General features: G+C 42.7%; 1 protein-coding gene across 2 annotated transcripts; it reads left to right on the top strand.

Annotated features, from left to right (window-relative positions):
• Positions 1-1,895: 1,895 nt before the first annotated feature.
• On the top strand, positions 1,896-25,954 carry slc9a7 (solute carrier family 9 member 7). Of its 2 annotated transcripts, XM_076081563.1 has the most exons (17): positions 1,896-2,374; positions 5,268-5,470; positions 5,562-5,639; positions 8,647-8,723; positions 9,197-9,309; positions 9,393-9,498; positions 10,122-10,263; positions 10,377-10,482; positions 11,508-11,596; positions 12,560-12,673; positions 13,220-13,331; positions 13,429-13,582; positions 16,027-16,089; positions 18,981-19,044; positions 19,489-19,571; positions 20,650-20,755; positions 23,984-25,954. In XM_076081563.1, exons 1-17 carry the CDS (start codon positions 2,104-2,106, stop codon positions 24,248-24,250), a joined length of 2,148 nt encoding a protein of 715 aa, XP_075937678.1. In that variant the 5' UTR covers positions 1,896-2,103; the 3' UTR covers positions 24,251-25,954. The 2 variants fall into 2 exon arrangements, with proteins under 2 accessions (XP_075937678.1, XP_075937677.1); XM_076081562.1 differs by lacking the exon at positions 16,027-16,089 and having other exon boundaries at positions 1,974-2,374.

Here is a 25,954-nt window from a genome sequence, read left to right as displayed (position 1 = left end):
CATTAAATAATAATAAAAGACTGAAAAGAGTTCAGAATCAAATCATGCAATTTAATGCAAGTGTGTGTGTTTTTAGCATTGATACGGTACGGAGACTATCGCTAAATAAACACAATCAAACACGGAACCACGTGCATCCGGACGTCAGATTAGCTTGCAATTTAAGCCACTAGGCCACTCTAATAATAGGTAATCCCCCATCATGCCTCTGGGAGAGATGCTCTTTCTGTACTTCCCCTTTTCATGATCTGTGTCATCACCTGACTTTAAAGGTTACGATGTTCGTTTATTGTCATTACAACAGGGTTACGTAACAACATGCAGTTAGTAGTCCCAGCAGTTAGTAGTCCCAGTGTGTTAGATAATAATACAATAAAAACAAAACGGTGTTATTAGTGGAGGATGAGTTCAGGAGACTCACCGTCTGAGGAAAGATGCGGCTCTGAATCTGGTGAAAACAGCAGCTGATGTTTCTGTATCGCTCTCCAGACGACATGTACGGTTCAAATACAAAAACACTGATGATGCTGAACTTGTGGAGTCGTATTAAAAGAGCATCTGAGTGTTAAATGTCATAAAGTGCAATGCAGAAGAGCTCACGTTACCTCAGTTTCACCAGTGTGTGTAGAACTACAGTGGCCTTCAGGTAACGCAACAACATGACAGGAGTCAACCTCTGGTTCTTTAAAGTGAAGTCAAAGCTTCATGTGTTAAAGCTGCATTCTCTCTAGTGTCCCTCCAGCTGTGCCCCCCCCTGTGTACCATCCCATCTCTCACCCACTATATATATATGTACTACCATATAAGACCATGTTGTTGTATCTGTACTTTTCTTGCAAAAGTCAGGATTTAAAAAAATCTAATCTCAGCCTGTGTGAGTTTCCTGTTTTGAACGACTGAACTGCAAATTCATCAAAATCTCCCGGCAGTGACTCAGTAGCTTGAAATAGTCCGAATATATTTCTACTGTCAGAGATATAAAGTAGAGACAGACAAACTGGAAATCCCCACAGGAAGACACAGAAAAACATGGCAACCAAAAGAAACCTGAGTATATGGTCCCTGTTGGACGGAGACGCACTTCCTCCTAAAATGTAAAACAGTCAATGAAATAAGGAACATTTATTTTGACAAATTCAACGCTGTAATCCCAGATTTTAAAGAGTTAATGTGCTCTCAACATTAAATATACTCCTGAGAGAAGGAGACAAGGCAGATGTTGGTGCTCAATATGTATCAACACACACACACACACACGCACACACACACGCACACACACGCACACGCACGCACACACACACGCACGCACACACACACGCACACACACGTGTTTGTTGAAATGTAATTGCAATACTGTGTATATATATATATATATGTTATCATATAACAATCATAATGTTATGTTAATGTCTGAATATAAATATTAATATCGTTTACTTTTTTATTTTGATGCTTTGGCAATATATATACATACATGTATATGTATGTATATATATTATTACATTTTTAGTATTTTTAAAACTTTATATGTTTATATATATATTTGTTCATGTTTATTGTATTTTTTAAACTTTACATATTTAAATATATGTATATATATATTACTTTATATACACATATGTATATAAAGTTAAAAGATATAAATATAAAATCTATTTTTTTATGTATATATATACATATATTTATGATTATTTTTTATACTTTATATATCAATATCAATATATATATATATGTATATGTATATGTAGATATATAAAGTTAAAAAAATATACAACAAAATAAAATAAATAAAAGTAATTTATTTTACATATATATATATATATATATATATGTATACTGTGATGGCCGTAGAGCCCCACCACTATGAAGTGAACCGTGTGTGATGTGGTCTCCTCCACACAGGCAGCGCTCCTCCGCTCCTCTCTCGCGCTCTCTCGTCGCGTGGCGCAGTGTTCCTTTAAAAGGCTGAACCCTGCAGCGGACGGTGCTGGATCGTTTCCCCGCTCGAGCTCAGCTGTGTGCACCTTTACAGCAGTGACATGGCATAGAGACCTCGGTGTGTCTCCAGCAGCAGCAGCAGCATCCTGCACCAATGGACGCTCGATGATGAGAACCAACAAGATGATGATGATGATGAAGACCACGATGATGGCCGCCTGGATGCTCCTGAGCGCGGCGGTGTCCGGGCTGCAGGCGGAGGACGGCGGAATGGAAGAACTCACCACCGAGAAGGAGGCTGAGGAAAGTCACCGACAGGACAGCGTTAATCTGCTGACGTTCATTCTGCTGCTGACCTTAACCATTCTCACCATTTGGCTCTTCAAGCACCGGAGGGTGCGCTTCCTTCACGAGACCGGGCTGGCAATGATTTACGGTGAGGCTCGTCGGTTTTAACGCTCCAACACGTACACACACACACGCGCGCACACACGCACGCACGCACACGCACACGCAGCAGGCTTTGCAGGATTCAGAGTGGTGGACCTGAAGATGATGGAAGTGCGAACACATCTCACATCGTTTCCAGAAGCTGCTGCTGCAGGTGCCGCGTTATTATCCGGAGGCACTCGTCTGTCTGGTGTCATAGATGAGATTACTGCGACCCTGATGCAGCTCCTGTTCTCCTGACACCGTCACCATACATCAGACTGGGCACACATGTTGGAGAGAATCTTTGAATATTTAAAGCTTTCAAAGTGCTGAAGGAGGAAAAGATGGGACACAAGACGGAGTAAAAAGATATATGTTTTGCATTAATTAGCTGTTTTAAAGTGCATTTAATATAAGAATATCTAACATCGTCATGCATCTTTTTAAAGGGACAGTCCACCCCAAAATACACAGTCTTCCTCTTCCATCTGTTCTTTTTGGATGCGAGTTGCAGATGTCTGTCTTCTCTCGAATATAACATTATATATATTTATATTCATGTGTGTGTGTGTGTGTATGTATGTATGTATGTATGTATGTATGTATGTATGTATGTATATATATCTATCTATCTATCTATCTATCTATCTATCTATCTATCTATCTATCTATCTATCTATCTATCTATCTATCTATCTATCTATCTATCTATCTATCTATATATATATATATATATATATATATATATATATATATATATATATATATATCTCTCTATCTCTACAGAGCTCGTTGTGAGCAGATTCATATGTTCGTTCCCACACAGTGAGATATTTGTTTGGTTCTTTTTGGAGATCAGAAACAGTTTATTGCAAAGTAAGTTTGTGATTGGTGTATGACAATAAGCAATATAGTAAAATACATAATTTAAGAATAAAATATATGACAATTTACAATAAAATATGATAAACAAACAAACTAAGAGTGTGTTAAAATAAGTGTGTTATTAAAGTGTCATGTGTGTATTTAAAGGGATGAGTAAGAATAGTCCTGTGGATGGTTAAGAGTCCGAGTCAGTCGGGCTCTTTGTTGATGAGCCCGACTGCAGACTTTGGTTGTTAAACAAGCGACAGAAGGAACGGCTGAAAGGTACCGAAGCCTCACATTCACCAGCGGTTCTGTTAGTGATCAGCTGCATGTGTTTCTGTGACGGTGAGCTACTGCTTCTTCCTTCAGGGACGTCCTCATGAGAGCAGAATATTCACTGATAAACACAGTTCAGAGCACGGAGCAGAGATCAACAGAGTGTGTTTGATCACCTGACTTCAGACCGTCACCGCTGACACCACGTGTGACGCTGAAACAACGTCTCAGGAGAACATTCAGCTTCTCTTCACGGCGGATCAGACCGTCACTTATTAACCACAGACGTCACATGAAGAGGACGCACTTTGATTTGTTTTGATGCTTAGAAAGTGAGCTGAGCTCCTGTGTTGTAGTTTCTAGTTGTAGTTCCAGTTAGCAGTCGGGTTCAATAACAGGAACCTAGAATATTGTTACAGCAGAGATTTACTACTTCCAGATGTGGTTTTACTCTCTCTGCATTTAATAAACATTCATGTCACCAGTGTTATTCACTTTGATGGAGTTAAACCGTCCACAGTGTCAGAGGTCACGATGTGGACCATCACCAGTATACAAGAGCTGCCAAGTGGAAGCCTTGTTCCAATATTGATTTGCTGTATAAAGAGCAGATTCTGCAGAAAAACACTTTGCGTGTTCAGTCGGTATAATGAGATTATTGTGGCAGGACGATCAAGACAAATCAGTGACTCGAGTTTAAAGGAAGATCATGATTTATTACAGGGTGGACATCAAATGCTCATTTTCCTTTTATGGTACTTCCTGTTAAAAAACAAAACCTCCCACGAGCTGGAAAGAACCTAAAGTTTGAGAACTACTTGTGTGTGTGTGTGTGTGTGTGTGTGTGTGTGTGTGTGTGTGTGTGTGTGTGTGTGTGTGTGTGTGTGTGTGTGTGTGTGTGTGTGTGTGTGTGTGTGTGTGTGTGTGTGTGTGTGTGTGTGTGTGTGTGTGTGTGTGTGTGTGTGTGTGTGTGTGTGTGTGTGTGTGTGTGTGTGTGTGTGTGGAGAGAGGCCTGATCAGAGGATTTATGTTCTCTAACCGCCGGCCTCATTCCTTCTGCTCACCATCTCCCGTTTCTCTTCCTCTCTGCTGCCGTCTGCGTGTCCTCTGACGTTCAGCCAATGACCGGAGGAGTTGTATTTTGGATGGTGGCGTTTATAACAACATGTCTAAAACCAAACATTTCACATGCAATAGTGTTTGTCTTCCAGTCATCGTGGACGTTGTGTCCTCTGCTGTTTTGTCATATCACACATTCATATTGTGTACCGATGTCTGCGTTAGCCCTCAGGATGTTGAACGTTGATAACATGATGATGCAGCTCTGAGGCCTTTTAACCCACGATGAGACGAGAACTCAGATTAAATAAAGAAAACTAAAGAAGTCATTGTTTTTCCTCCTGTAAATATGAATGACATAACTATTGAGTTTACTGGAATACAAGTACCTGGGCAATATCATTGAGAGCAAACTGACATGGCATGCTAACACTAATGCTAGGTTTGCGATGGGCATGACAAACAGGATGCTGACGGCCAAAACCAAGATTCCGACTGATGTCTTCAATACATTTCCCAAATGATGCTTCTTCTTATGATGCTTTATGTGATATTAGTTGGTGTCACGTGTGTTTGTTGGTCTTTTGTTATTCTTTTATTCTCCTTGTGAAAAACAAATTCCTCTCGGGAACAATGAAGGTGTTTTTTTTTTTTTATTGACGGTTCTGCTCGGGTTCTCCTCGGGTTCTCCTCAGGTCTGCTGGTCGGTGTGATCCTGCGGTACGGCATCCCCGCCACCAGCTACCACAACAAGACGCCGCCGAGCTGCTCGCTGAAGGTAGGACCCGTCAGCACCGTGCTGCTCAACGTCAGCGGGAAGTTCTTTGAGTACACCCTCAAAGGGGAGATCAACTCCAGAGAGATCCACAACGTGGAGCAGAACGACATGCTGCGCAAGGTACCGGCCGCCAGGAAGGAACATCAGCTCTCCAGACTTACTCCCGTCACTTCTCTTTAATTCATCTGTAAATCATCTTCTTTGTTCCCAGGTGACCTTTGACCCTGAAGTATTCTTCAACATTTTGCTGCCGCCAATTATTTTCCACGCCGGGTACAGTCTGAAGAAGGTGAGGTGCTGCATGTGTTCTGATGGGGACCATGTGGGCAGATCTGCTGCCACAAACTGCTGTTCCCCCCCCACCCCCCCACCTAGTTGAGAGGAAGTCGTTTCCTCTCTGACTCTTTAACTGGCAAATCAAAAACGTCTGACAGCGTGAGCAACTTCTGCTTTCGATTGTTGTCGAGCTGCATGTTCTTTTCTTTGGGAAAGCTCTGAGGTGGCTCTGTTGTATTATACTTTATTTATATTCTAATAATGGAGACTGAATCCGTGTTTAACAGCTTGTGCTTTGCTGCTGTGAGGAGCGTCTTCTGAGGATCTGACCGTGGCTCCACTTTTAATTCTTCTGTTCTAGCTGCTAGCAGCTCACGGCCTGCACGAGGAGTGTTGGTCGTGGATCATATGGAGCTATTGAGTAGATCGCTGTGAGCTTTTAAACACATTCAGGATGAACCACAAGCGTTTTGGTGACCTCCTGACCTTTCACCCAAAAAATGTGGTTTATGACTAAATACTTGCAAACTAATGATATTTACCATCAGCCTCTGCTGTACTTTGTGTCCGTACAGTGTGTACTACACATCATTCTACACGGTGTGTACTACACATCATTCTACACGGTGTGTACTACACATCATTCTACACGGTGTGTACTACACATCATTCTACACGGTGTGTACTACACATCATTCTACACGGTGTGTACTACACATCATTCTACACGGTGTGTACTACACATCATTCTACACGGTGTGTACTACACATCATTCTACACGGTGTGTAGTACACATCATTCTACATGGTGTGTACTACACATCATTTTAGACGGTGTGTACTACACACTCATTCTACACGGTGTGTAGTACACAATCATTCTACACGGTGTGTAGTACACACTCATTCTACACGGTGTGTAGTACACACTCATTCTACACGGTGTGTAGTACACATCATTCTACACGGTGTGTAGTACACATCATTCTACACGGTGTGTAGTACACACTCATTCTACACGGTGTGTAGTACACATCATTCTACACGGTGTGTAGTACACATCATTCTACACGGTGTGTAGTACACACTCATTCTACACGGTGTGTAGTACACACTCATTCTACACGGTGTGTAGTACACATCATTCTACACGGTGTGTAGTACACATCATTCTACACGGTGTGTAGTACACACTCATTCTACACGGTGTGTAGTACACATCATTCTACACGGTGTGTAGTACACATCATTCTACACGGTGTGTAGTACACACTCATTCTACACGGTGTGTAGTACACATCATTCTACACGGTGTGTAGTACACATCATTCTACACGGTGTGTAGTACACATCATTCTACACGGTGTGTAGTACACACTCATTCTACACGGTGTGTAGTACACATCATTCTACACGGTGTGTAGTACACATCATTCTACACGGTGTGTAGTACACACTCATTCTACACGGTGTGTAGTACACACTCATTCTACACGGTGTGTAGTACACATCATTCTACACGGTGTGTAGTACACATCATTCTACACGGTGTGTAGTACACATCATTCTACACGGTGTGTAGTACACATCATTCTACACGGTGTGTAGTACACATCATTCTACACGGTGTGTAGTACACATCATTCTACACGGTGTGTAGTACACACTCATTCTACACGGTGTGTAGTACACATCATTCTACACGGTGTGTAGTACACACTCATTCTACACGGTGTGTACTACACATCATTCTACACGGTGTGTAGTACACATCATTCTACATGGTGTGTAGTACACACTCATTCTACACGGTGTGTAGTACACACTCATTCTACACGGTGTGTAGTACACAATCATTCTACACGGTGTGTAGTACACATCATTCTACACGGTGTGTACTACACATCATTCTACACGGTGTGTAGTACACATCATTCTACACGGTGTGTAGTACACATCATTCTACACGGTGTGTACTACACATCATTCTACACGGTGTGTAGCACACACTCATTCTACACGGTGTGTAGTACACATCATTCTACACGGTGTGTAGTACACACTCATTCTACACGGTGTGTAGTACACAATCATTCTACACGGTGTGTACTACACATCATTCTACACGGTGTGTAGTACACATCATTCTACACGGTGTGTAGTACACACTTAGTCATAGTAGTACAGACTGTATGGTATTAGAATACTATTCTAGAAGTCTTCCTCCCGACCAGTTCTCAAAGCCAGAGATGACAGAGGAGTTTCTGTGACGAGATGTCAGACGATGTAGAGTCTCAGTAACAGTTAGTTTGACAGCCTGTACTTTGCTTCCAGATGGTTTTTGATGAGTCAAACAAACGGCCACAGGAAGCAGGAAACAGGAAGCAGGAGGTCACGTGAGCTCGTTCACTCTGAGCACATGTGAACAGTTTGTAGTTAACTTGTTGATTCAGTTCATCAGCTTTAGATCACTGGAGCCACACACAGCAGTGTTACTGGGTCATTGAACCACAGACGCTCTGCCATGTAAATCCTTCAGTTTTATTTGATAAGAGTCGCTCCTCACAGAGTCGCTCCTCACAGAGTCGCTCCTCACAGTCAGGAACACACACACGTCCTCGAAAACATTGGAATCAGTATTGTGAGTGTGTGAGCCTCTGGGATAGTGTTTGAGTGGAGCTGTTTGTTTTATAACCGGTCAGACAGAGGAATTTGTGTTTCCAGTTTGACAGGGAGTCCCCCCCCCCCCGTGTGGCCTTCACTGATGTGTGTGTGTGTGTGTGTGTGTGTGTGTGTGTGTGTGTGTGTGTGTGTGTGTGTGTGTGTGTGTGTGTGTGTGTGTGTGTGTGTGTGTGTGTGTGTGTGTGTGTGTGTGTGTGTGTGTGTGTGTGTGTGTGTGTGTGTGTGTGTGTGTGTGTGTGTGTGTGTGTGTGTGTGTGTGTGTGTGTGTGTGTGTGTGTGTGTGTGTGTGTGTGTGTGTGTGTGTGTGTGTGTGTGTGTGTGTGTGTGTCCTTTTCCAGAGACACTTCTTCAGGAATCTGGGCTCGATCATCACTTATGCGTTTCTGGGCACTGCCATCTCTTGTTTTGTTATCGGGTGAGTTTCTACTTTCTGTTCATGAAACCTTGAAGGTGGGGTTGGTAATCTAGATCTAACAAGTGATCCGGCCTATAAACTCAGCTCAGTGTTTAAACGACTTCATCACAGTCCTCTAAAGACACGCCCCCTAGATTATCATGAAGAATGTAAACAAACAACATGGCTGCTGTTAAGAGAGAAGCTGGAGGAAGACGAGCAATGAGTGACAGACGGGTAGGCAGAAAGATAGGTAGGTAAACAGGCTGGTAGACAGACATTGAATCGTTCCTTTGGTTCTGAATGAAATGATTAGTCGTCTTATTTCAGTCTTTCAGCCTCAGAAACAGATTCTTCTCGTTTCTTTCTCACAGATTTAGATTCACTGATTGCTGAAATAAGAATTTCAATAAAAACATATGAAACATGTTTGTGAAGAAGATGACTAACCCTGTCTTTAATGATGGAAGCTCTGTCTGTCTGTCTGTCCTCAGGAATCTGATGTACGGTGTGGTCAAACTCATGCAGATGGTCGGACAGCTGACCGACAAGTTCTACTACACCGACTGCCTCTTCTTTGGAGCCATCATGTCGGCCACAGACCCGGGTACGTGACCACACGCTGCGTCAGCAGTTTGTGACCGAGCGGATGAGCTAACGTCATGTTCTAAATGTTCTAAATGTGTGCAGTGACGGTGTTGGCCATCTTCAACGAGCTCCATGCTGATGGGGATCTGTACGCTCTGCTGTTTGGAGAGAGTGTGATGAACGACGCGGTGGCCATCGTGCTTTCCTCGTGAGTCCCTTTCCCGCCTTCTTCACCAGATAAACGTCTCTGAGGCTCCTGACCTCCTTTTCCCTCCTGATGGTGAAATTCAACACTGAAGTGAGACAGATTCAGCTGCTCCTCTGGACGGACAGACGGCCCTCTGCCTCCCTCTGCTGGAGATATTACAAAGCACCTACTGACTATGTATTTACTGTAAAACAATGGAGCATCGCCAGAGGAATTTTTAACAGTTTTATTTTAAATGTTTCCATAATTTTGTCTGTGTGATTCCTATGGGATCATTTTTTATTTCATTTGATTTTGAAAGTTTGTCTTCTCACAGGTTAACAGACGAACAAATTGGCCTTTATGTGATGTCGTCGCTTTTCTGCTTTATTTTATTTTATTGATGCTATTTATTATATTTATGTTATTTATGTTATTATACTGTTTTAAAAGTGAGGCACAAAGGGTTAACAAACTATTATTGTGTTTCATTAAATAAACAAATCATAGGAACAGAAATTATTTCCCAAAAAGAGCCAAAGTTAGAGTCCTCCTTGTCCTCAATCATGAGGAGGTGAATCCATTCAAACCTCATTGACGGATTGGTTGATTCCTGACTTTAAATCCGTCTCTCTGTGCTGCAGGTCTATCGTGGCGTACCAGCCCAGCGGAGCCAACACACACATGTTCGATGCCTCGGCCTTCTTCAAGTCGGTGGGGGTTTTCCTGGGTATTTTCAGCGGCTCCTTCGTGATGGGTGCAGCCACAGCAGTCGTCACCGCTCTCATATCCTTCACAAACACAAAGTCTACTTTCAGACGTATTTGATTAATGTTGGACAGCAGGTGAGTTATAGTAAAGATCTAAAACTCTGTTGATGTCTTTAACTCGACTCTCACGTCACCAAGTTCACCAAGCTGCACTGTTTCCCGCTGCTGGAGACGGCGCTCTTCTTCCTCATGTCCTGGAGCACCTTCCTGCTGGCTGAAGCCTGCGGGTTCACAGGTGAGCCGGTCCGAGCTGCTGTGGAGGAATGTGTGGAAGTAGAGCGCAGACCGCTGTGGTCAGGGTGCTGAGAGGGGACACTATTCAGCACATGACTTTATCATATGTTTGGACATGTATTCACATTTATTTCTGATATTTTTAGAATATTTTTCACGTATTTCTGGACATATATTCACGTATTGTTTTTTGGAAATTCATAAACGTATTCTTCTGACATCTTATGAACATTTTTCACACATTTCTTTCCGGACATTGTTTTGAATTCTTTCGTTTGTTTTGACATATTTTCACACATTTAAAAAATATTTTTCACATACTTTTAACTATTTTTTTAGAATTTTTTTGGGGACAGTTTTCTGTAATTTTTCACGTATTTCTTGACGTATATTTACATATTCTTTTGGAAATACACATTTCTCTGACATTTTCTGGACATTTTTCACATATTTTCAGACATTTTCACATATTGTTGTGAAGGATGTGAAAAACAATATTAAGCTTATTATCGTTCCACACTTTGTCTTCTTCTGTATTTACACTATTGTTATTAGTTGGTTCACGGGCCTTTTTATTCTCCAAAACATCTTTAAAAGGAAAACTTTCAAGAGACCGATTTAAGGAAATAATAAAAATTGAAGCAGCCGAGGCTGAGACATCCAAAACCCCGAGATAATACATTTCCCACAATGCAACTCAAATGCATCTTTTATTAGACTTCCCTTCCTGTTAAATGCCCTCATATTTTATGACGCAGTTACTCTTCAAATGAAGCTTCAGTTGTTAAATATCTGTGAATGTTTCTGCAGATAAAGTTATAATTCTTTTAATTCCGAGCTGTTGATTCTGCTGAATGACGTCATGATGAGCAGTTTAGACTGAACAGCCTCAGAGAGCTCAATCTGTCTGTTATGCAAATGAAATGTAACGGGGACTAAAACACAGATTATGCAGCAGATGTGCAGGACATGAAATTAAAGGGATAATATGACTCCCAGTAACGAGCTGATTGTTTGTGACTACAGGCGTCGTGGCCGTGCTGTTCTGTGGCATCACGCAGGCTCACTACACCCACAACAACCTCTCTGCAGAGTCCAACAAGCGCACCAAGCAGGTACATTCTGACCACTTCCTGCACATGCAAACCCCGTTTATGCCCCCCCCCCCCGTGGTGGTGAGGACCGGGTGCTCGGCCCACGCTGCCAGATGGCTCCATGAGCGGCCTGCTCTGACCTTAATCTGGGTTTTCTGAGGACGTCGCTCCCAGACGGGGTTCAGTCTTGAGGTCGGGGTGCAGATTAGGGACGAGCAGCGTGATGCATTCAGGGACCAGTGTTCCAAGTATTCTAGCAGACTACACGTGTACAATATGACAAGAATCTTCACTTTTAGACAGTAAACATTGCAAAAAACTGGTTCCTTAACTCGTCTTCTTTCAGACGAGAGGAAATAAAACATTTATTTTATACTTTGTCTGTTTGTGTCTGTAGATTTCTACTAAATTCACCAAAAGTTTCCATTCGATAATGACAAATTTGCATATTTAAACACAACATTTCATAAAACTTGTAATACAATAAATACTACTCTTAATGTGAGTGATGAAGTGGTGAAGTTTCATGGTGATATCTGTGAGTTCATGTGTTCACCTGTAGAGTCTCTAAATGTCTGTAATGTAACTAAACGTCTCTTTAAAGGACGTTTCCTCTAAATGAGTTTGTTCTCAGACTCTGATGATAAATCTCCACTTCAGCAGCTCTTACATTCACCAAACTTCACTCGTTCATTCCTCTCTGTGTGCTGAAGGTTCACACATCACTCACACACTCATTTATACATTTATTAATACAACATGGTGATAATGGATGTTTTTATGTCTGTTGACAGTATTTTCTGATTTATGGAGTGATATAAAGAGATATCATGAATGTAAAAACCTTTAAAGACGAAAATATGTCGACCACATGAAACAAGGATTATGAACCTGACTTTATCCAACGCCCATTTTAATGCTTGTGTTTTTGTTCTTGCTGTTTCTAAATGTAATTCATGATGAATATGATATTTCTCCCTGCAGCTGTTCGAGGTCCTTCACTTCCTGGCTGAGAACTTCATCTTCTCCTACATGGGTTTGGCTCTCTTCACCTTCCAGAATCACATCTTCAGCCCCATCTTCATCGTCGGGGCTTTCGTATCTTTTTTCTGTTTCCATCTGGGACCTTCTCTCTGGTAGAACTGAAATATCTCCACACCTGCAGAACTGGGTCAAAGTCGATGACTTTGAGTCTGCTGTGATGTCCCAGAGTTTTGTGCTATTTACATCCAAAGAGATATCATCCGTCAGCATGAATGGATTATGAGACAACGGGTCACCACCTCTCCTACATGTGAGCAAGACTTTATCGTTGTTTAGCCTCTTTTTGTGTCTCTTCTGGGTCGCTTTGTTCTTTGTGTAGATGTTGTGTTTCTCTTTGTACTTGTTTTGAATCTCTTTGTAGTATTTATTGCGTCTTTGTTTTGGTTTTGTGTCTCTTTGTACTTGTTTTGTTCTTTGTGTATATGTTTTGTGTCACTTTGTGGTCATTTTGCGCCGTGTCTCTTTGAGTGACGTTTTATAGGTGAGGGGTCGGGGGGGCCCTGGACACAATGGGCCCCTGGTCCTGTTCCCAGTAGCCCCCTGTTCAGTAACCCACACATTCCCTGAATCTCTCCAAAGACTTCTTAACCTGCCTGTCAGACGTCCATATTCATCGGCAGAGCGCTGAACATCTACCCGCTGTCCTTCCTTCTCAACCTCGGCAGGAGGCACAAGATCAAGGGGAACTTCCAGCACATGATGATGTTTGCAGGTATGGAGATCACGTCATTTCCTCACTCATCGACTCATCCGACCAATCGTTGCAGCTCTAATGTGATTGGATGATTCCTGGATGTGATCCTCTGAAGGTCTGCGCGGGGCGATGGCGTTCGCGTTGGCCATCCGGGACACGGCCACGTACGCCCGCCAGATGATGTTCACCACCACGCTGCTCATCGTCTTCTTCACCGTCTGGGTGTTTGGGGGCGGGACGACGCCCATGTTGTCATGGCTACACATCAGGTGACCTAACAATTTTAATTTAATGTTTGAAGTAAAATCTGCATCTCGTCTTAAATACATTGAAGTCCTCACAACTAAAAACAAACATTTCTGAAAATGACGGAGGAGAGACGACACTTCTTTTGCAAAGAAAGTGATCAGAGTTAGACTTCCACAATACATTATATTATAATGTAATATAATATACTATACTATACTACATTACATTATACTATATTATCTGATGAAGGACCAGACACGTGATGTCTAACATTGATTTAGTGATTTGGGATCATAAGAACAGGATGATTAATAAAGGATGGTTAGTAAATGATGGTTAGTAAAGGATGGTTAGTAAATGATGGTTAGTAAAGGATGGTTAGTAAAGGTAATAAAGGATTGTTAGTAAAGGATCGTTGGTACCGGATCGATGGTACCGGATCGTTGGTACCGGATCGTTGGTACCGGATCGTTGGTACCGGATCGTTTGTACCGGATTGTTGGTACCGGATCGATGGTAAAGGATCGTTGGTACCGGATCGTTGGTACCGGATCGTTGGTACCGGATCGATGGTACCGGATCGATGGTAAAGGATTGTTGGTACCGGATCGTTGGTAAAGGATCGTTGGTACCGGATCGTTGGTACCGGATCGTTGGTAAAGGATTGTTGGTACCGGATCGATGGTAAAGGATCGTTGGTACCGGATCGATGGTAAAGGATCGATGGTAAAGGATCGTTGGTACCGGATCGATGGTAAAGGATTGTTGGTACCGGATTGTTGGTAAAGGATCGATGGTAAAGGATCGTTGGTACCGGATTGTTGGTACCGGATCGATGGTAAAGGATCGTTGGTACCGGATCGATGGTAAAGGATCGATGGTAAAGGATCGTTGGTACCGGATCGTCAGTACAGGATCGTTAGTAACGGATCATTGTTTAGATGAGAATGTATTTTAAAGATTTTAGAACTTCTTGCATCGCTGCTCAAGAAAGACTTGTTTACATACAAGAATAATAAGTCCCCGTTGATTCTTTTCTTAATTAATAATGAATAATCTAGAAGCATTAACATCGTAACGATGCCGTCGGTACTCCTAACATGATTGGTTCCTAAATGATCCTCGAGCTCTCCGGTGGAACCGAGTCGTCCAGGAGGTGCAGCCAGAGATCTCTGACGTTCTTCCATCAACAACTGTACAAAATATCTCCGCACATAAAACCAGTTAATAAACAACTTTAATCATATTTATTACATAAAATAGGTCAATATAAAAGGCCCATAACTCATCTTTCTTTTAAAGTCTTAACTTATTAACTAAATAACTTCTATGACGGATGAATCAGACATTAAACAGGAGCCTCTTCCATCAGTCATCACTACAGTGAGTCTGAACAGAGTTTACTAATAAAAAGCAAAGATTAGGACAGTCAGGAGTTCATCTGTGGAATAGATTTGAAATGAGTGTTCAGTACACTAAACGGATAAAAACAAAATAAGATGATCAACAAATGTTTGTGTAATATTTGTCGTTTGGGACTTGATACAAAAACATAAATATATTTTATTTGAAGGAAAAGGTGTTGCTGATTACATGTTACACTTTCTACAGTCTTCCTTTTGTTCTTATTGAATTAAAGTAATGATTGTGAAAAGCATAAAGGTGGAATAAACTACCACCTTTCAGTCGGCAGTAACCTGTTTTAGTTTATCACGACTTGAAATCGATGACTTATTATTGGTTTTATTATTTTTATATGTATATTTGACTTCAAATTACATATGAAAATCAAGCGAACCGAAGAAGAGCATATTTACACTCTGATAGTGTGAAACACAAACCGTCCGTGCCTCTGTGTCAGTGCTCTGATGCCTTATTTACCTTCACAGTACAAAATAAAATCCCAAAGTCGATCAATTCATTGTCATAGTGAATCATAAAAGCAGCTCACATTGAGATCATCACTGAGCCGGAGGTGAAGCTGCATCCCGTTCCCCTGTGGGTCTCGTCTGCTTGTTGCCGGACCACAATGCACTGGGAGGGAGCCGGGTGATGTGTGACAGCAGGCAGAGGCGTCCTGAGGACAACGAGCTCCGTTTAATATGAGAAGCGCCTCCTCGGGCCGAGCGGGAACCGTCGTGTGTTAGCCGGAGGCTTTTTAGAGCACTGCCAAAATACCCCCCCCCCCTGTCGCCATGGTATCAAGGACATGTGGCGCATGGTGGGCAGACATGAGCTGTGTTCTTATTGTAGTGTCACATTTATCTGGAGAGTTCTACTAAATGTTCCAAAAGTTACCATTACATAATGCCTCATTTGCATATTTAAACATGACATTTCATAAAACTTATAATCCCCGTCTGTGTCTAATGTGGAGCTCAGATGTGACCGTTCCAGCTGTTCATAGTGTGATACAGATGTTTTCACACACTGTAACGTGCTGGATGTGTTTATGATGTGACAGAGTTGGGGACAGCAAAGCTTTGCAGGAAGAGCGGCGGCAGCGTGGACAGTGGGAGTACTGCAGGTGCTGTATCTGAATCTGAACTGGTGTAGCTGGTGTTGGGTAAGACAGTGTGTGGTTGCTTCAGATGGGGAACTTTTCTTCTCACTGTTTACTTCTGTTTTTCTGATGAACGGGAACATTGGGCATCGCCTCTTTTGGGCCACGGAGGAGTTGAGACAGTCCTGATGTTCTGTAGTGTGTGTGTGTGTGTGTGTGTGTGAGGTTCTCCTCCACAGTCAGGGTTCTACTGCAGTAGATGAGTTGATAGAAACAGACAGGAGAACCAGCACGGGAGCAAAGTGATGTTCTGCTGTGGACGTATGTTAGACTCTAACAGAATGTCTCTCAGTTGAAGTGAAGCTATATTCAGAATGTCTTCACCTCTTCACCTTGCTGTCAGACAGACCTTTCTGAGGGGAACTCAAGCTGTTATCTATGATCTCTACAAACACACCAGACTCCATTCACTCACTGATTCTACCTCTGCCTTGATTAGGTTTGTTTGATTTTTTTTATGTGTGACTTTGGTGTTTTAAAGGGTTAATTCTGGTTCACACAAGTCACACATTAACAAAGATAACAACGGCTGAAAACCAAGATGGCGATGTCCATAAACCAGGATGAATGTTGGCTAAAAACCAAGATGGCGACGGCTAAAAACCAAGATGGCGACGGCTTAAAGGCAACGGTCAAAAAACCAAGATGACGACGGCAAAAAAAACAAAATGGAGATGGCCAAAATCCAAGAACTGTCTGTCTGACAGCAAGATAAAGCGGCAAAAGAAATCTAAATATACCGTTCACCTAAACTGATATTGATTTATTTTCCTGAACTATCCCTTTAAGAACATGACATCTTAGTCATATGAATTGGAAGGTTAGTGTCAAAATAAAACAAACGTAGATGTGATTCTTCAGCAGTGATATTTCCGTGACTGCTGCGTCACACACCAGCACAGCTCTGGTGGAGGTGCAGCTGATTCAGGACTCTTGAGTCCGTCTCCTGTTTTGTTGCAGACTCTGAACTCTCCACCAGGCTCTCTTTTCTCACCGGCATACAAAGAACAAATCACACACTGTGACAGACCTGTGTGAATCAAAACAGGAAGTTAAGAAAGAAACCGAGAGCTGCTGCTGTGCCAAAAGGGGTTTCTCCACTTCTGACTGTGAGGGTCGCACGTCTTCCTAGAGGACAGAAACGCTGAGAACGAAATGTGCTCGTGAGGAATATTCGACGGGTTTAAGGAGAGGAGGGAATGTTGTCAGGATTAGAGGTTAGTCAGTCAGTGGGACTCTGTGTGAACATGCGTGAAGGCTTCTTATTACAGGAAACCGTGCTGTGTTCCTCTCTCCTGGCTCTTAATCTCAGATCCTTCCTAGTTTTTGCATTTCTTTGATCTCCATGTGAGCTCCGCCCCCTGAAGATCCTCTGTGTGTACATGAGTGTGTTTGTGTTGGAGCACTTTCTCCTTTCATAACCAGACGGACACGCACAAACCTGCTCCTTCTCAAGCTGCCAAGGTGGTAAAGCAGACAGAAAAAACGCTGTTTCCCTCAGAGGGGATATTCCCTCCGCTGTCATGGAAAAGTCTAAAGATAACCGCGAGTCCTCCTGTGCAGCTTCAGATGTAACCGTGAAAGGCTGCACGTCTCTGCCGTGGCCTCTGGGCCGCACGGATTAGACTCCACAGTTTATGTGAATTAGAAGTCTTTTAAAATCTGCTTGTGTTGCGTTTAATCCTCCTGCTAGTAAAAGACACCATGGGGGGCGGGGGGCGGGGGGGGGCGGGGGTAAGTGGTGAGGTCAGTTTAAAGAACTTGAAGCTAACTGACAGCAGCTGGTTAGCTTAGCACAAAGAGTGGAAACAGCTAAGTGGCCAAGAAAGAGGCCGGCACGTGACCCCCATAGACTGTTTATTAAGACGTGGATGTGGTCTTTGTGGTCTTTGTGGTCTTTGTGACGTCGCCCATTTCTTTGTAGACGACAGTTTTGAAGCCTTGAGTTCGTCATTTTGGCCGTCGCCATCTTGTTTTGTTGACCATTGCTGTCTTGGATTCTGGCTGTCGTCATCTTGGTATTTTGCAACCAGAAGAGCAAGGCTAGCTATTTTCCCCACTGCTCCCAGTTGTGCTAAGCTAACTGGCTGCTTTAGCTTTATATGACAGAGACATGTGAGAGTGGCATCGATCTTCTCATCCAGATGAGAGAAAGAGAATCGCTGGCCCATGTTTCAACCACAACTATTACTGTTTACTGCCACTTTGTTGTTCCTCAGCGTTATTAAAACATAATTCATCATTTGATGTTTTTATTGCTGCAGGAGGAGAATATCTGGTGGGAAATCACTGACTGCAAGGTCTGTTATTCAGATTCATGGCTGTAGAGGAATAAAACCACTTTGTTGTCATAAATTACACATGAAAGGGTTAAATCACATGATGGCGTCTTCACTTCTTGCATGCTGAATGTCTCTGTGTCTCGGGGTCGGGGGGGACCTGAGGGGGATTTCGGTGAAAACTTCGCCTCTTCTACACAAATGTGTTTTTTTTGCGTCGCGAGCCAAAAAGCTTCTTATCTGTATTTTAAATCTCTGCCCCGTCGGTTGTAATATCCTTCAGCTCCTCTCTGTTTATCTGTGTCTCTATCGGATTAAATGATCATTTACAGCAATTTTCCGCCACTGAGAGGTCGAACGCTCATCACTTTAATGTGTGTGGGCTTTCAAAGAGAAGACATCTGCAGGTGCAGTCGCCACAACATCAAGTCAACTACAAAGAAGAAAGAAGAGGTCACAAGAAGGGAAACTACAGACGCACAAGTGCTGACTGTCATCTAACCAAATATGAACCACAGCGTTTAGCTGCAGCTTAGTTACTTCAGAGGTGTTTGATGTTTTCTTTGTGTGTTTCAGGGTCGGTGTGGATCCAGATCAAGACCAGCAGCCCTGTGGAGACAGCTTCCAGGTCCTCCAGGGGGTGAGGCTCTCATTCAATACTTTATTTATTATTCGCTTTAAAGGAATTCTTCACCCTCAAAAAACAACCGTCTGTATATCAGTTACCTCAGAAACCAGAGGAAGGCCTGGAGGAATTGAAGTAATTGAAAACCAAAACTGTGTCTCATTTATCCAGTCGGGTGCTCACTGCTTCACAAACACATGCCACTTCGCTAAAACCTTAATATTTAGACGGGTTTTAGAGAAGACAGGAAGTAGTGACCTATAAAGCAGCGCTGAACTCTCAAACAGCCACTACTTCAATTTAATGTTGAAGCGGAGCTCAGCCAGCGAGTCTGAAGACCAGTGACTCTGATTCTGAGAGCGATAACGAAACAAAGCTCGACCAGATGGGATGGGGTGGGGGGGGGGGATCCAGATGAGAACGTGATGAGAACGTGTGTGTTGTGTTGTGTTTCTCCAGGAGGGCTCTGAGGCCGAAGGACAGAGTAAAACCAAACAGGAGAGCGCGTGGCTCTTCAGACTTTGGTACACCTTCGATCACAAGTATCCTTTCTGTACCTGACCCTGGTGGACACTAGAGAGAATGCAGCTTTAACACATGAAGCACTGCCTCCACTCATCAGAACCGCAGGTTGCCTCCTGGTTCTACTGGCCGTTTTGTCTCTTATACTTGTTGGATATTATTCATATGTAATTCCAGGTTGGATTCCTCTCGTGTCCCAGCACAGCAGAGGTTAACACGTTCTGACGGAGAGCCTCTCTCCTCAAAGGGACCGGTGACCCGACCACTTGAGCTGGGCATTCATGGGTTTATTCCCAGAATGCAATGCAGCCTGACTAATTACAAACATGAGCCCACTCTGCTGCCAAGCATCCCCAAAATGATTTCTACCCTCAGCTGCTCACAGAAGACTTCAGCTCCAAATAGATCCTGCTGGCAGTCCTCAGCGTTATTAAAACATAATTCATCACTTGATGTTTTTATTGCTGCAGGAGGAGAATATCTGGTGGGAAATCACTGACTGTAAAGGTCTGTTAATCAGAGTCCACCGCCAGTTTGAACCGCTTCCTGCTGAATTAGCTACAAAGTGTTTTATCAGATGTCGTGGCACCGCTCTCTAAGAGCCGGTAACCAATGGCTTTATTCACGGTTCACTTATCACAAGAAGTTAAGGAAATAATAAGAAATGTTACCGAACAAGTCAAGAGGGCTCAGAGTTCTACAACAGACCTCAACAAAAAGAGACAAACAAAGAAATGCAGTTTAAGCCTTTAGATATGAGCAGCGTTCGGGTTGCCAGGTTGACACTTTTTATTTCAAATATTAGTATTGAGCCGACGCATCATATTATTTTATGTGAAAGAACTACTAAATGATATTCAACAGATGCGATACAATATTGTATTTTGTTATTGGAAGAGTAAAAAGATGAATTGAATTGAATTGAGGGCAGGCGAGGGTTTCTTCTTCTTCGTCTTCTTCTTGCTATGGCACCCCAAACGTTCTGGTTAATGGGCTTCTAACCGATGTATGAAGCATGAATGATTAGTGAACCTCCGATGTTGGTACAGACACGAACTAACCAAACTGTCCAGCTGGTTTTCCTTAACGCCTGTTCAGCTACCTGAAGCCCATCCTGACCCACAGCGGACCTCCTCTCACCTCCACGCTGCCGGCCTACTGCGGCCCGCTGGCCAGCTGTCTGACCAGCCGACAGGCCTACGAGGTGAGCTCCGTGTGTCCAGATGTTCAGCTGTAGAGAACCTCTTTACTGCAGTTAAAGGAACCGTTTGATGCAAGATTGATATCTCTCTCATGTATCAGTTCCCCAAAATATCATCTTAATTAGATTTTTCACTTCCTGTCTGCTCGTCTGGAAGTCACTGTTTTCTGAATATGTTGCTGAAGAGATTTTAACGTTTAGTTCTCTGATATAAAATAAGTCAGTGAACGCACCTCTGAATTTAGAAGCGTCTTACGCGTCTTAAAAACAAACTAAACGTCGTCACTAGAACACCAGTCCTCCTTTAGCTCGTATGAGACGGACAACAATACTTTAACGTACCTGGAAATATGTTCTGGTGCTGTTAGAATAAAAAAAAACTTCATTTTAGGAATGTTTCAAATGACAAAAGTACAGAGAGGCAAAGTCCCGCCCTCTTCTGAAGTAAAACAAAAATGTCACGATAGTTAACAGGAAATAGTTTTTTGATCACGTTTGAATCATGCTATGAATTACACATATGATGTTTGTACATTTAAAAGATCATTTTGCATGTCAAGAAAATGTCTAAGTTTGTCGTAGATTTGTCTTAATATCGTTTCGTTTTGTGTGAAACCGCTTTCTCACAATGTACGTTACACCAACACTGCCATTAGCTTAGCTTGCTAGCTAAGCTATGTTCCTTTTCACAACTGTAACGTTAAATCTTAGCTTAGCCGGGAAGAGAAAGAACGATTGAGACGCTTACAACCCTTTTGAATGTGTCGTCTTTCTAATTATGAATTATCACAGTTTTACGACAATTTGGAACTTTTTTTGACGTGCAAAATGATCTTTTAAACACGGACTGTAAATAAGAAGTTGACGTTTTCATTGTGACGTTACTTGTTTGTGGATGTTTTGAAGCCTCGAGTTCGACGATTTCGCCGTCGACAACTTTTTTTTTTTGCAACCAGTGAACAGGAAGTGACTATTGGTCTGTTTGACTCTAAATGGACCATAATGTACTAAATGAACATCATGCTGTATTGAAGAAGACTTGAAACTAGAGATTGAGACCATAAACTCATGTTTACAATGTTTACTGAGGTAATAAATCAAGAGAGAAGTAGAGTCATTTTCTCATAGACTTCTATACAACCAGAGGAGTCGCCCCCTGGTGGACACTAGAGAGAATGCAGCTTTAACACGTGAAGCTTTGACTTCACTTTAAAGAACCGGAGGTTTCTGACTTTTAAATGAACAAACATCGTATGTTTAATTCATGGCACAATTCAAATGGGCTCAAAAAAATATTCGTATTTCCCCGTTGACTATCATACATATTTTTTCCAAAATAAGGTCCCAAGGTGGTCCAGTGTAAGGGGCGGGACCTTGCCTCTGAATTGTGTGACATCTTAAAGGAGGTAGTTTCCCCCCGATGGCCTCAGGAAGGCTCTCTGTGAATACTGAAGGCTTTCTTCTCTCGGGAGAACAGAAATACTGTCAAAGTATTCTCAGTTCCTGCCAGCGAACACAAAAAGCACCGAGGCCTTCGGAGAAGCCTTTCTGCATTCAGACGGCACAAAAGACCCGTTTCAGCCCCTCAATGATGAGCACTGTTCCTTTAAACACAGGAACAGACATTGAGGCGGCCGGTCACACTTTAACGTAGATTCATACTCTCCTTTCTGAGAGCCCGTCACTGTCGGGTTATTAACTCCAAATCGCATTTTTTAATAATAATTTTTTTTTTTGCCACAAAGTAGTCTGATGGATCATTTAAATGAGTCTGAAGCCTTTTGTCCGTAAACGTTTCCTCTCCTGGTCTGCTGCCCGCTGAATGTCGGATGTTGCTCGTATAATCAGGACGGTCCCGAGGGGGGGAGACGAGATTAAATAAAGCTGCGTGCCTGCTTCCTCTTCGGTTATGGATATTATGAAATATGTGGAGGAAGTAACAATGTTCCACCAACAATAACCTCAAATCGTAGAACTTCTTGAAATGTGGTTGTAGAAAATCGATTTCAGGCTGAATAGCTTTAAAAATGAACTGATTTAATATAAATAAGCAGACATGGGCTGCAGAGGGTTCCTCACTGAGAGGCAATGAGAAGACATGTTTGAATCCTCTAAATGTTGAGGAAAAGTGCTTCAATGCTTCCTTTCCTATCTCCTTTAGCATAGGAAACACTGGACCTTCCTTTAGATAAAGTATTTATTTACTTCAAACATGAAACAAATAAGTAAGAAAACCAAGCGAGCGAGGCCGAACGGGTGAATCTACATTAATGCACGAAGGAAATATTGATGTTGAACAGTTTGATTGATGTTAAATGAGTGAATCAGCTCCGGGTTCTCTCCTTCACACCACAAGTGAAGCAGCCTCTCACAGAAGGAGCTCTTTATTTAGCATGCATGCTAAGCTAACATAGATTTCATGGGGTCATGTTTTAGTTTCACTTTTTGTAGTCCTTTGTTGTAGTTTCTCTACAGTAGACCAACGTCAGCTCATGACCTTTTCCATAGAGGTCAAGGAAAAGAGGTTAGGAAAGGAGGTTGGGTCATCTTTAGACTTTTCGACATCAGCCCAAACCAACAGTGCATTCGTCCGTCCGACTCACAGACATAGTTTCCATCTTTAAAGAGGTGAACTAGTGTCAACAGTCACAGTAACGAGAGAATATATATTTATGTTTGATATAAATATATATTTAATCTAAATACGTTTACTAAACGGTCGTGTCAGTAATTTCATAATAAAACGGTAAGAAAATATCATTAACCAAATAAAATAACTGATGGATTTATGATCACTTATTTAATGGTTGAACACTGTTTTGTTGTTGTTGATCCGCTCATGAGAGTAATCCTGATGACCCGGCGCTAACTCGCCCCCCCCCCCCCCCCCCCCCCCGTCCTCTCCCCCGGGGGACATGAGAGCACACTATTGATGTTTCAGCCAGTCAATTAGAGTTTGTGAGAACCTCACGCTGCATTTTCAGGGCTACTCATTACTTACCCAGCATGCAATGTGTGCTTTTAAGTGACTTTTCTAACGGTTCAAGTCCATTTAGCTGCTGTGTCCCCGCTCTGAGTCCCTCATGAGGTTTTGAGTGTCCCCCGGTCTGTGAGTCCCTCATGAGGCTTTGAGTGTCCCCCGGTCTGTGAGTCCCTCATGAGGCTTTGAGTGTCCCTGGTCTATGTGTCCCCTCCCCTCATGTCCCACTCTGGTTTTAAAAAAAATTTCAGGAACAGCTGAGGGACCACGACTCCGAAAACCTCCGCAACGACGCCGACCTCACCTTCATGTTCGGGGACACTTCCATCACGGCCAACGGGGCGTCCGGCGGCGGTGGGGAGGGGGGGGACGGAGGCGGAGTCTCGGGTTGGAGCGTCAACGGAAAGAGGAGTGCCAGCACCTCGGAGGAGGCGCTGGAGCGCGAGCTGGACTCCCGCGAACAGGAGCTGCTGAGCCGAGGCACGCGCCTGGTTTTCCCCATCGAGGATCACATCTGATCCTCCTAAACCTCCTCACCAGCCAGCTGCTTCTTCACAATCTCATCTAGCGGCTTTAATAGTTTACAGATCAAACTGTGTGTGTGTGTGTGTGTGTGTGTGTGTGTGTGTGTGTGTGTGTGTGTGTGTGTGTGTGTGTGTGTGTGTGTGTGTGTGTGTGTGTGTGTGTGTGTGTGTGTGTGTGTGTGTGTGTGTGTGTGTGTGTGTGTGTGTGTGTGTGTGTGTGTGTGTGTGTGTGTGTGTGTGTGTGTGTGTGTGTGTGTGTGTGTGTGTGTGTGTGTGTGTGTGTGTGTGTGTGTGTGTGTACACTGAATGTGTCGCCCTCTCCGCCCGCCATGGGTGAAGAATGTGAGCATGTAAATAGCGACAATGCAGAGCTTTGTTCCTCTATGTGGGACCGCTGCTTTCAGGGCGTCCCGTGACCGCTACACAACACTGTGTGTGTGTGTGTGTCGTCTTTGGTCCGCATGCTGGACTCGTTTTCACAACGAGGAACCCAAAGTGTTTTTCACTGCAACTTATATTGTTTCCTAAATACTTTAAACGGCAAATGAAAGGCTATAAATAAAAGGAGCTCGGCCGTTATGGTCTAAAGGAATATTCTAAGATGATCACATGCATCTATTTATGTTGGGCTTCATCTAATGGTTATGTTTTATTAATAATAAGTCTAAAAAATGTCATAAAATAGTGAAAACATTTCTGTTTGAATTCTTATTTCTGACCTGAAGTCCAAAATCTAAAAATATTGAGGTTTCAAAGTTTCTTTAAAGTTTAAAACTGTTTTTTTTTCCTCCATAACTCGTCTTCTTTCAGACGAGTGGAAATAAAACATTTATTTTACTACTTTGTCTATTTGCGTCTGTACCATTTAGATAATGCCTCATTTGCATATTAAATAAAACAGATAATTGCCTTATTGTCGGTAATCAGCTGTCGTGTCTCCTCTTCAGATAAAAGGTCAAAGTTACCATCTTCAGCAGAAGAAGAGCAGCTTGATGTTAAACCTGTTTATTCTCTTCAACACGTCTCTGGACATTAATCCTGTAAATATGAAAGCTCTGGTCTCGTTCATCAAACCTGAACACGAGTCCTTCATGGATCATCTCAGTGCTCTCGTGTCCTGGAGCTCACAGCTGGAATCCTCATTTATTCCGTCCGCTTCTCGTCCGAAGCCTTTTTGTTTCTGAAGAGTTCACATCTGTCGACACACTTTGTGTAACTTGATGCAAAGCTTCTCAAATGTCTGTTACGTGTGATTATGTTAAAGAGAGTTTGACATTTTGGGGAATTAGTTTTCTGACTTGTGAGAGTTGATGATAAATGAACAAAAAACCTATGAAGCCAGTTAGCTTAGCTTAGCACAACGACTTGAAACGGATGGAAACAGCTAGCCTCGTTCAGGCTAACAGGAGCCATGAAGACAGCTGATTGTTATCCGTCTGATTATTTACAGCCCAATAAAACTTCAAAGTCTGCAAGAAAGAATACTATTATATATATATATATACTATACTAATTATTATGACTGTTCTTTGTGGGGTCGCTCCCTCTCTGTCCACTACAATGTATTGTTTTCATGCTGAATGACTTATTTCAAAGAAACTTAAATTCTGCTTTTGAGGAGGAGCTCCTCGTTCACTGAATCTTCTGTGATTGTTTGTGAGGAGTCGTTCATGTTAAACCATAAAGGACTGCAGCTTG

The sequence above is a fragment of the Anarhichas minor genome, unplaced genomic scaffold (assembly GCF_050575085.1).
Source record: "Anarhichas minor isolate MPS153535 unplaced genomic scaffold, ASM5057508v1 ptg000081l, whole genome shotgun sequence".
NCBI lineage: Eukaryota > Metazoa > Chordata > Actinopteri > Perciformes > Anarhichadidae > Anarhichas > Anarhichas minor.
The sequence above is the reverse complement of the archived record's forward strand: the minus strand, read 5'-3'. Positions and strand labels throughout refer to the sequence as shown.

What these genes read in the sequence shown, in the direction of transcription:
- slc9a7 (XM_076081563.1), top strand. Translation starts at nt 2,104, where the DNA reads ATGATGAGAACCAACAAGATGATGATGATGATGAAGACCACGATGATG. An exon ending in AGAACGACATGCTGCGCAAG is followed by an intron (nt 5,471 to 5,561) that starts GTACCGGCCGCC and finishes CTTTGTTCCCAG; the next exon opens with GTGACCTTTGACCCTGAAGT. An exon ending in CATGTCGGCCACAGACCCGG is followed by an intron (nt 9,310 to 9,392) that starts GTACGTGACCAC and finishes AAATGTGTGCAG; the next exon opens with TGACGGTGTTGGCCATCTTC.